Source organism: Eleutherodactylus coqui, chromosome 12, assembly GCF_035609145.1.
Source record: "Eleutherodactylus coqui strain aEleCoq1 chromosome 12, aEleCoq1.hap1, whole genome shotgun sequence".
In the NCBI taxonomy this organism is placed as follows: Eukaryota; Metazoa; Chordata; class Amphibia; order Anura; family Eleutherodactylidae; genus Eleutherodactylus; species Eleutherodactylus coqui.
The window spans coordinates 88,633,387-88,644,724 of record NC_089848.1 but is presented as its reverse complement, the minus strand read 5'-3'; the positions used below and the strand labels follow the sequence as shown (position 1 = coordinate 88,644,724).

Here is an 11,338-nt window from a genome sequence, read left to right as displayed (position 1 = left end):
GCCATGAATACTCTTGTAGTGACCCCTGATCTTTTACCTGATGCCACCATAGACCCACATTTTCATTGGTAGGGAAAATACCACCTATACCCTTGTAGTGATTCGTGATCATCTTTCTGATGCCACCAGGCATTCACCTCTTCAGTGGTTGAGAAAACATCGTCTGTACCCTTGTAGTGACCCCCGATCTTCTACTTGATGCCACCATGAACCCAACTCTTTAGTAGTGGTTAAGACGCCACCTGTACCATTATAGTAACCCCTGATCTTCTACCTAATGCTACCAAGGACCCAATTCCTCAGTAGTGGGAAGGCCACCTGTACCTTGCAGAGACCCCTGATCTTCTACCTGATGCCATTAGGAACCCACCTCCTCAGTGGTGGGGAACACACAACTTCTAACCTTGTAGTGATCAGTGATGTTCTACATAATGCATCCATGGACCCATCTTTTCAGTGTGTGGAAGACAGCACCTGTACCTTTGTAGTAACCCCTGACCTTCTACCTTATGCCACTAAGGATCCATACCCTAAGAGAAGGAGAGGATAAAAGCTGTACCCTTCTAGTGTTCACTTCAAGACACTTTTAGTGATGAGGAGGTGGCCAGAAGGTCCTTCTAGCTGATGCCATCTTCTCAGTGATGAAGAAAAACAACACCCTTTATCCTTGGAGTGATCAGTAAGTGTGCCAGATAAAGCCCTTCTTCCTTATGCCATCTAGTTAGTGGCAGAGAAGACACAGCCTGAACCATTATAGTGATCTAATGCCACCAGGAACACATTTCCTCAGTACAGAAGACACAAGTTATGCCATTCTAGAGATCTCTTAAAGAGCATTATAGTGATCAGTGGGTGATCAGATAAAGACCTTCTACCATATCTTGAGCGGAGAAGACACAGCCTGTGCTCTTTTAATAATTCCTTGTAGCGATCAGTAAACGACTAGATAAAGACCTGATCTCTAACCCCACCAGCAATCCATCCCCAGAGAAGATACAACCTGCAGAGTTCCTAAGTAAAACATAAGATCCTATGTAGTGATCAGTAGATGAGGACTTTCCACCTGATGCCACCAGGAAATGCCTTATCTTCTCAGTGAAGAAGACACAACCTGCAATTGTAAATTAAAAAAAAAAAGTTGAACTCTTTTTAGACTGTCCACGTCCTCAAAAAGAATGGAACTAATTTAACAACAGCATTGCCTTCGTCACCACCTCTCCTTTGTTGCCAAAAGTGGTGGGGAAGGCTGGAGATGCAGCAGTTCAGCTCCCTCCTCATTGGTCTGTAGGGTCCTGATGACACAGAGCTGAAGGAACCTCCTGCTGTATATATGGGAAGGACCAGGCATTATCATCTTAGCATCAAGGCAGCAGGTTTCTGCTAAGTTTGGAGTTACGCAACCACACTGCATGCCAGAAACCCACAGAATCTAAGCAGTACCACCTTCTCACAAGGAGTCTGCATGCCTAGCCACCACTAGCCATGCTCAGCTTTGTGGATATACGGACTTTGTTGCTGCTTGCAGTGACCACATACCTAGTAACATGTCAAAGTAAGTGCCTTCAACTTTTCTACTTCTCAAGTCAGCACTGGTGCATGGCATTTGGGTTGGATACTTGCAAGTTTGTTGCTTTCTCTCTCATTTTTTGGATACTTTGTTAAGTGTAGTTTGTACAGTAACTTGCACTGTGCGCTGCAGCAGATGTTTTATGTCTTCAAATAGCAAGTCAAGGAGCCAAGATAGTACTTAAAGGAACTTTCATGCCTTGTCCCATATCTATACAGTTTGAATAGTTAAATAAAGAATTCCAAGTTTCAGCCTGGCTTCTTGTTATTTGTGTAGGAGTTAGGGATGGATAAAACAAAAGTTTTTGGTACTTGGCGCATCTGAAAGTCAAGGGCGTTGGACTGTATTGTCTGCAGCCAAAACTGTATGTCTGCGCCATCTAGTGGCCAAGACGTTTAATGCAGGGAGCTGATTTACTGTATTACATCCTTGCCATTCTTATATAGACTTAATATTAAAAGTAACGTTATATAGTCAGTAAATAGACATTACATAACTAATGTAGATTCCCTAATTCTTCAAATTGCATTGGGGAGTTTTTATGGAGATTGGAACCAAACGCTGCAGCCAATCAGCGGAGTGTGATCGCACCCTAACACCTGACTGCAGACCTTGCACATTACTCTGTATATTCACCCAAATACCATTCTATCATGTGCCAATATATCCTATAGGCAACTGCAGGAAAGGTGTATTGTTATATATCATATCACTACAACACAAAGAAGCAATCAGTTTTTCAAGAGTTCCTTGGGTATAACATCATTCTCTGTGCAGTGGGCAGCTTTGGTGAAACCTGTAGTTCCACATATCTATAGGCTATTGCCCGGTATTCCACTAGGTAGATGAAGAGTTAATGCACATGATCTCTGACTTTTCCCACAGATGCCTCTAGGCATCCCCAAGTACAGACTGGTTCCCTTAGGAATGCACTGGGGATAGATGTGGGAATACTTGTGCCCTCTAGTGATCACTTTACAATATTACAATTCCTTCTCCATAAAGAATACATGTTAATTTATACAGTACCGGTATTTGGCCTGTGCACAATACAGTAAAACTTTGCTTGTCACTTGGCCCAATTTATCGTTGTCACATGATGTGCTTTACAGATATTTGCTCAGAAACCTATAAAGATACACAAAGCAACACATAAAAAAAACTCCATCTCTGCTCTGCTACATCCGTTGTAGGGGTTTAATGTGTTTCTAGCACCCCTATTCCAAGCTCATTTAGATCAGACATGAATAGGGTTTATGGATATGCAGTATGTGAAGTCACCCTGGGTTGGAGTTACCTGCAGCCCACATACAGTTTATACAGTATATTTTGGTATATAGTTACATTTGCAGAATTAGGTTTTTCCTTATAATTTGCCTTGAGACCATAAAAACTGCTTGAAGGCCTCCAGCAGGTGATAAGGCTCTGTTGTAGCTCAGCTTCCCTTCATACAGGACTCAATTTGCTGCCCTTGTCCTCCATCTAAATATCCTGGCTAAGGCAGAGGGGCATATTGATACAACTCCCTTCCCCCAATTCTCAAGTACTATACCCCACCAGGTCCTGCTCTGATAAGACCTGAAACGTTGCTGCTGTGTTGGAACTAATCTTGCCAAGATCCAAAATGTGCTAGCAGAGCATGCCAGGGGTTTAACGTGGCACAGCATGCTGGTCCACGTAGTTCTTAAACAGCTGGGTGGTCTGTCTCTTGGATTGCGCATATATAGGCTGTTGTTATGTCCTAGATACTGTTTAATACGTCTAATAGATAGAATTAGTTTATAGTGATGGGTGTTAATAGCATTATTACTATCATTGCATGTTATTACATCACTACATTATTATAAGTACATTATTGTAATCAGTAGTGGGATTTTATTTCATTATTATGTTAGTACATTACATTATTGCTGTTTGTATGATTATCTCATTAAACGTTTGTTATATCTTTTTTATTATGAATTCCCTTATTTTGTGTTGTTATAGCATAAGTTTAGTATTATTAGTATAGTTATTATTATTATTATTATTATCAACCTTTTAAAGACATTTATGAATAAAAACAATTTTAACTACATTTTAATGTATTTTTTCCCTTTTTTTCACTTTCCCTTCATTTCTCCCGCACAGATCAGGTCAGTAGATTTTACTTGTCTCTTTTCATTTCTCATGCACTTGCTTGTTTATTCAATGAGATCAATGGGAGGTCCATCTGAAGGCCCAATGCTGGGGACTTCATGGATGACCAACAGGTTGGCTTGAATGAACCCACCCAGATCTACTCTGTGGGTTGGCTTTACCTGGGGGCTTTACTCATATAGGGGGCAAAATGGCACGGTCCCTATAACTCCGATGGAGAATTTGGGAATTGAGCTAAAACATCTCCAGTGGATTTACTTTATTCCATTGGACTCTGCACTTTTACTATGGATTAGCTCGTGTGCCGATACAAATATTTGGATTGCTTTTTCAGCTTTTTGGATTTTCCCTTCATTTGAATTTTACTGATTTGTTGCTTTTTCTTTGTTGCCATGGAAACAGGTGGCCATCTTAAGGAATAGTCCTATAACTATAATAGTCTTATATTTAAAAAATAAACATCTGTGGGACTGGTTTATACTGGAATACATTGGTGGGGGTTGCAAAAATTAAATTTTTTTTTTCAATTTTTCACAATTTTTTTTCCATTTTTTTTACTCATTTTTCGTTATTTGTTTCTTCTTTCTAGGTTCAGACGGTAAGGATTTTTTTCACTTATGATACTTGCACCGTAGTATCAATAGATACAGATGTAACAAAGCTGAGTTTGTCATTTGCTAAAACTTTGTGTAACAGTAGATTTTACATGGGACTGCAAGTAAACCTATTGCATTATCTTATCCCAATGCATTGGGTCTGCAGTTAAACCTGTTACACTTACATGGGACTTCAGGTTAAACCTATTTACATTATTTTAGTGCCACGCACAAACGATAAAGACTTAAATGACAAACACAGCTCTGCTACATGAATCTATATGATTAAGGTTCATCTTGCACACAGCAACAATGCATAGTATGAACCTTGTGGAATGTCGGTGCCTGAGGGGGCCAGTGTGGGCAGGTCAGGGCAGCTCTTGGCAATATAATGGGGCCTAAGGCTTTTTCGGGACTACAAGAAATGTAAATGCTTTGCTTTGATTGACATGATGGATACAGTATAAATGATATACATGATGTAAAGAGTTGCTTTTGTATATGCAGTGGAGCTGAGTTTAACATTACAGAGATGAAGTATTATGATGTGATGGAGAACAACAGCATCAGTGACTTAAACGACTTCTATAGAAGAGCTAGGCTTGTCGTTAAAGTCTTTGTGCCTGCTTCGTTTGCACATTGTATCGACTAAGTTGCTTTTCTGCAGTCCTATGTAACATAGTAACATAGTATGTTAGGCTGAAGGGAGACAGTGTCCATCTACTTCAGCCTGTTTAAACCTGCTTTCTGCAATCCTATGTCAATGAGCTGCATAGATTGCTAACTCGGCTCCACTATGGCTGACAAGTTCAGCTCTGCTACATCTGTACCCATGGCTGGGTTACAAAACGACATGTATATATTTATATATAGGCTGCTATGGCAGTGCCTTTGATTATAGACATTAACTGATCTTATTCCAGGAATGTTTAACCATTTAATGTCTATTTCGAGGCTATTTCTATCGGACCGTATAGCGTTCGCCTTCTAGGCTTGTTGTGCATGTTACTGCTGCAGACAGATGGGATTACTCAACGCCATGATGTGCTCACGCCTGTTCTTATCTGCAGGGCCCAAGAGGACCTAGAGGCATAAGAGGAGAGCAGGTAAGGAGCAAAGAGAACTGGAGGCTTCCTAACTCTGCAGCTATGGAGACAATGTAACTCTGCTCTGACATTATGGATACAATGTAACCTCCTGTATATACATGATGGAACAATTGTTTTTATATATATTCAGTGGAGTTACAATATTATGATGCGATGTAAAGCTACTGCATCAGGGAGTTAAATATTTAAATATGGGTTCTTTTCACCCTGCAGCACAATATTATTCTGAATGTAACACTTTTATTATTTGATTAAAACAACGTTTTTTATTTATTTATTTATTTTAAATAAAAAATTGTTTTTTTTTTACTTTTGTGAAATTTTTTGACAAAACTCTTTAGTGTTAGGCTGTATTTACATAGGCGAGTGCAACATAGGTCAGTGATCTACGTCACATTCGTTTACCTGCGAATTAATGCGGTTTGCAGGGGTGTACCATGCATTTTGGCGTTAAAAGTGCGTGATTCGCATATACATGCATGCAATATTCATGCGCATGAAAAAACATCATATGGGTCCTATAGTTAGGACGGCTTCACACAGGCGTATGCGCAATTGCACATTACTCAGCGCAATGTATTTGCGTTACAAATGAGTCTTTTTTGCGTGCGTATTAGCGTATTTTACTATATTTTTGCGCATGCAAGGCGTGTCTTTTTTGCTATTTTGAGGCAGATGTGTGCTTGTTTTCACGGAATTGTGCAGTGTATTGGGCAACCCATTGAGTATTGCACACACCTCATTGATTTCTACGGGGACCTTTGGTGCGCGAATGCGCAGAAAGATAGGGCATCTTCTATATTTTTTACACGCGCAACAAAAAAACGAAATGTGACCGAACCCATTGAAATGAGTGTGCTCTATTCTCTGCATATTGCACACGCAAATTTTACGTACACTAATACGCATGCAAATACGCCCAAATGGCATGGCATGCGAGTGCGCTGTGTTTTGGTATATTTTTTTACTGCCATAGCAAATAATGGACGGAAAATAGGCATGCCGCAATGTTTCCATCTTAAACTATCAGTCCGTGAGAAAAATCACTCGTTTGTATTAACCCATTTCAATGAATGTGGCCTTTTCACGTGGGAGTCCTGTGCTTCTCGCAATCAGACAGAACTCGCGGGTGAAAATCGTCCCTGTAAATACAGCCTCATGTAGAGGTAACATGAAAGAAACCAGTGCTCCACCTCCCATTTCTATCATGCTCTGCATGCTGGGAGTTGTAGTTTCCGAACAGCTAGAGTGTCAGTGGTTATAGACTACTAAGATAAACCTTACATATAACCTATCTAACAATGATCGGTATGTTAATGATGATCTCTATATGTTATGTTGCCAGCTGAATTGACTTTAATGGATTGTAGGGATAATTGACCCCAGCATGGAGACTGCATGTACATTTTATACCCCACTGCCTGGGCAAAGACCACTCTGTACAGACTCCATGGCCTACACAGAAGTCTACATACATTGCTTTGACTTGTATTGACATGTTTGTAGACACCAGACTTTCAGAAAGGACGTTCCCCCAGATCCATGCTTGGGGACCAAGTTGATATGGCAAATGCTTTGCAAATCTTATACATTCTCCTTGCTGGGGATTATTAGCCCAATTCTTCTTATTTGTTTGTCCTACGCAATGGATTACAAACCTAAAAGTAATGGTTGACCCATTGTGCAGCGTTAATGTGGCTGTAGACTTAGGACAACTGCTGGTCCACAGTTATCAACAGCAACCTTCCTGGCCTTTTGCTGAGGGTTCAGTCACACGGGCGCATCCGAGCGCCGATGCGCCCGTGGTACTGCAGGATAGGGCTCTGTCACAGGGGTGCATCCAGGCGTCAATGCGCACGTGTTACTGCACGAAGAAGATGGCCGCACTGCAGGTGCAGATGACTCTCCACCCCGCCGGAAGAAAGAACACATGACCGGCAATGGAGCCAGTCATGTGTTCTTTCTATCGGCAGTGCGGAGAGTCGTCCGCACCTGCAGTGCGGCCATCTTATCCTGCAGGAACACGGACGCATCGGTGCCCGGATGCGCCCGTGTGACTGAGCCCTGAATGTCAGATCTCTGTTTCTCCCCAAGGTAGTCCCTTACTTGAGGTCTCAAATAGCATCTGCTTTCAGTGCAGCCCTGTAGGGTAATCCCTTAACTTCCATTTCCAACTGTTTCAAGTATAAATAGTGAAGCTGAATATAGTAAATGGTTGATGAACAATGTTACAGATGAGCACAATGTACTAGTAAGGTGCCCACCTTCATCTTCATTATATTCTAAATCAATCTTATTCATCTGCAATTTATAGGGCCCCCCAGGAATTCCAGGCAGAGATGGCGAAGATGGACTCCCAGGCTTACCCGGACCCCCAGGCCCTCCCGGACTTGGCGGAGTAAGACATTCAACTATATTATAAGCCCAAGTACAAAAAAATGTGTGTTTTTTTGTTTTTTAATACGATGTTTTTTTTTCTCCTAGAATTTTGCAGCTCAATATGACTCATCCAAAGCAGGTGGTGAACCCGGACCACAGGTGAGGAACCATCACTACTACCAGCTTAGGTCTTACTAACCTTCTGGGCCCTCTAGGTGTCTTTATGTTGAGGACTGAATTACATATTACATATATCAAGTTCAGTCTACAAAGATTCTGACATCTACTATATTGGGCTGATATTGTAGAGATTAGTAATCTAATCTGGTATTACTAACGGGTTGGTAATAATGAAATGTATTTTCCTTTTTTTTTAGGGTATCATGGGACCAAGAGGCCCCCCAGGACCCTCTGGATCTCCTGTAAGTATATCAACATCTAATGAACCATAATTACTAACAAATACAAAGAATGACTAGTCATAGCCTACTCACATAGCCATGATGGAGCTTCAGAAGCTCTAGAATATTGTCTGTTTTGAATCTGCAAAGGGGTAGAAATAAGGGAAGGTACAACTGTGAAATAAGGGAGATGTCATTCTTGGATAAGCATAGTAAAGCTCTACGGTAAGGTTGATGTACGGTAGATTTTGAAAAGGGTAGTAATGCTCTGGGGTGAGGCGATGTAACTTTTAGACGAGGTTAGTAAAGCTCCAGGGTAATGATAATGTAGATTTTGGATAAGGGTAATAACACTCTAGGGTAAGGGTGATGCAATTTTCATTTAAGGGTAATAAGGTCCTGGGGTCAAGGCAATCAAGATTTTGGATGAGGGTAATAAAGCCCTGGGGTAAGGGTGATGTAACGTTCGGATAAAGTCAAGGGTGAACAATTCTTCAAAGCACAATAAGTAATAAAGCTCTTAGGGCTTTTTTACATGGAATGATTATCATTTAGATTCTCACTGGATTGCAGAAATCTGAACACTTCCATGTAGATGCTGCTAGGGACTGAATGACGAACAATAGTTCACTTTTCATTCGTCGTTCAATTTCTGCAGGCATAAAAATGAAACGGCGATCGGCCTGTGTAAACAGGCAGTCATTCATTTTTGAACGACTGCCTGTTTACTATGAATGGAAATGGCCGAGCAAAGCAATCTCTGGCACCAACGATCACCCCGTGTAAAAGGACCCTTACAGAAATAAATGGGTCTCTTGGATTAAGGGCTGCAATTTGAGAAGACAATAGATGAGGCTTGTGGATAGGGTTCATGTATTTCTTGGATAGAGGAGATGAAGATCTTGTATGAGGATCATGTAACAGGGGGATTAGGGTGATGGAGCTCTGACTTCAGGCTATGAAAAATCATGTTGGCCTGGAATCTCTTGGAGAAAAGTGTTAAAGCTCTTGGATAAAGGTCTTATAGCTCCGGGTAAGGGTCAAGAAGTTTTTATATAAGAGAAAGGGACCTCTAGGATAAGATACAAATATGGGGTGAGATAAGGGATGACACAGGATTTGAATAAGAGACGAAAGGAACAATATATACCTTCTGTAGAGTGGATTCAATTAATGTAGGTTAGGAGAAAGGAAGACATGTTCTTACCTATCATCCATGTCATACATCATCTGTTTGTTTCTTTGTAGGGTTCTCAAGGTTTCCAAGGACCTCCAGGAGAGAATGGTGAACCCGGTCAGACTGTAAGTTCCTCCAAATAATAATAATATTTTTCACATCATAAAGTTGAAAAAAGAATATTCCTCTTAAAGTCACCTTTATTTGTACTTTTAGGGTCCCGTAGGCTCCCGAGGTCCTTCTGGACTCCCAGGAAAACCAGGTGACGATGTAAGTACTGAGGACAAAGTTATGAGATGCCGAGTCATCATATTAATACTATTCCTTATATGATGGGTTGACTAAAACCATATTCTCTTGATACTTTAAGGGTCACCCCGGAAAATCTGGAAGATCTGGTGAGAGAGGCGTAGTTGGTCCACAGGTATGAGTTCACCTATGGAAATATCATGTCCATATATTTATGATATGCTGTAATTTGTCCTCTGCATACGTTGTTCTTATTAAGTCTTATGACAAAACCGCAACGGAAATTTACATTTCAGATGGACTTAATCGTCCATAACTACCTTATGTTTTAGTATTGGATTGGTGGAACCCATCACATATCCATCCATAATATGTGATCTGAACCCTGAGTTGGTTCATATTCTAACTCATGGATTGGTCCACACGTTTTTAACCCTAGGTAATGAAAAGTTATGGCGGCTGGCTGCCCTGAGCTATGGATATGTCATTGCCCTTAGTTCCATTCCCAGCCCATGCTCCCCTTCCCTCTCCCCAAAGTATTTTGGAGTAAAGTTTCTAGGCCTTTAAAACTATATTTGTGAGTATATATGGCAATGTAGCAGTCAGTAACCCATTAACATGCCCATTATTATCTATCTTTTAGGGTGCTCGTGGCTTCCCTGGAACTCCTGGTCTCCCTGGATTCAAAGGCATTAGAGTAAGTATGATTCTACATACATTCTATAAATTAATTATATAGGGCCAACATGGGCCTATATGATGTATCCCACTTTCATTGTGTCATAGCCTATGGTAGACTTGTATAATGCTATGCTTGGGATGATGGAGGCCAATGGACAGAACATTCGATGGGGGCCCTTCCATTTTTTTGGAGGAGAGAAAACAGAATATATGTATAACTATATCCCCAATACGTCCTGTCATGATGATGGTGGTGTATTTTTACATTTTATTTCTCATGCTATACATAACAGTATATGATATCATTGATTAGTGGACCATTTTGCTGCATGAGGCCCTCCAACTGGTAGAGGCCTTTTAGTCATGGCCCTATGCCTTCCTTATAATCCGGCCCTGCTTGACCCACAAGTTCCCCACCTGCCAATCACTTGGTGGGTAAAATGTTTTTAGCTTGACAGACAAATTAATTGACCATTTTGTTTTCTTTCAGGGACACAATGGTGCAGATGGACAGAAGGGAGCTCCTGGTGTCTCTGGTGTTAAGGTATCTATTCCCATGGTCAAGATTGCAAACTTGGGTTTCCATGTAATGTGTTATCTCCAACCAAACCCTAGGTTTTACGAGGAGTTGGAGTATAATAAATTATTACACAGTTTCCCTCATTGAGAGGTATCCACATGTGGAGCTGCAAAACAAAAAATGTTAAAATAGAAAAAGGGGAGGAACTTTGACAACCTCTGTATTAAAAAAAGGTTTAAAAAAGTGCATAGTAGGGTTAGTATTCACTAAGGGTAGTGATATCATTTAAATGACATGTCCACATTAAAAGGGTGTTGCCATGACTTAAAATTGCCTCACAACCACTATGTCCTTCCTGGTTATTACCAAAAGATCAGGTGACTGCTGCAGCCAATCACTGGTTACAGCAATGACCAGTGATTGGCTGCAGCAGTCACCTGACCTGGTCAGCAGCAACCAGGAAGAAAAAAGTGGTTGTGAAGCAATTTTGAATCTTGGAATAAATCCCTTTAAAACAAGT

General features: G+C 40.8%; 1 protein-coding gene across 1 annotated transcript in view; it reads left to right on the top strand.

The window, feature by feature from the left end:
* Positions 1-1,347: 1,347 nt before the first annotated feature.
* Positions 1,348-11,338, top strand: part of COL1A2 (collagen type I alpha 2 chain) — a 33,713-nt gene continuing 23,722 nt past the window's right edge. The window contains exons 1-11 of the mRNA XM_066585642.1: positions 1,348-1,552; positions 4,835-4,839; positions 5,373-5,408; positions 7,726-7,809; positions 7,896-7,949; positions 8,168-8,212; positions 9,440-9,493; positions 9,585-9,638; positions 9,739-9,792; positions 10,261-10,314; positions 10,789-10,842. Of these exons, the coding sequence (XP_066441739.1) occupies positions 1,483-1,552; positions 4,835-4,839; positions 5,373-5,408; positions 7,726-7,809; positions 7,896-7,949; positions 8,168-8,212; positions 9,440-9,493; positions 9,585-9,638; positions 9,739-9,792; positions 10,261-10,314; positions 10,789-10,842 (564 nt within the window). The 5' untranslated portion in view covers positions 1,348-1,482. The remainder of the gene's footprint in view (positions 1,553-4,834; positions 4,840-5,372; positions 5,409-7,725; positions 7,810-7,895; positions 7,950-8,167; positions 8,213-9,439; positions 9,494-9,584; positions 9,639-9,738; positions 9,793-10,260; positions 10,315-10,788; positions 10,843-11,338) is intronic.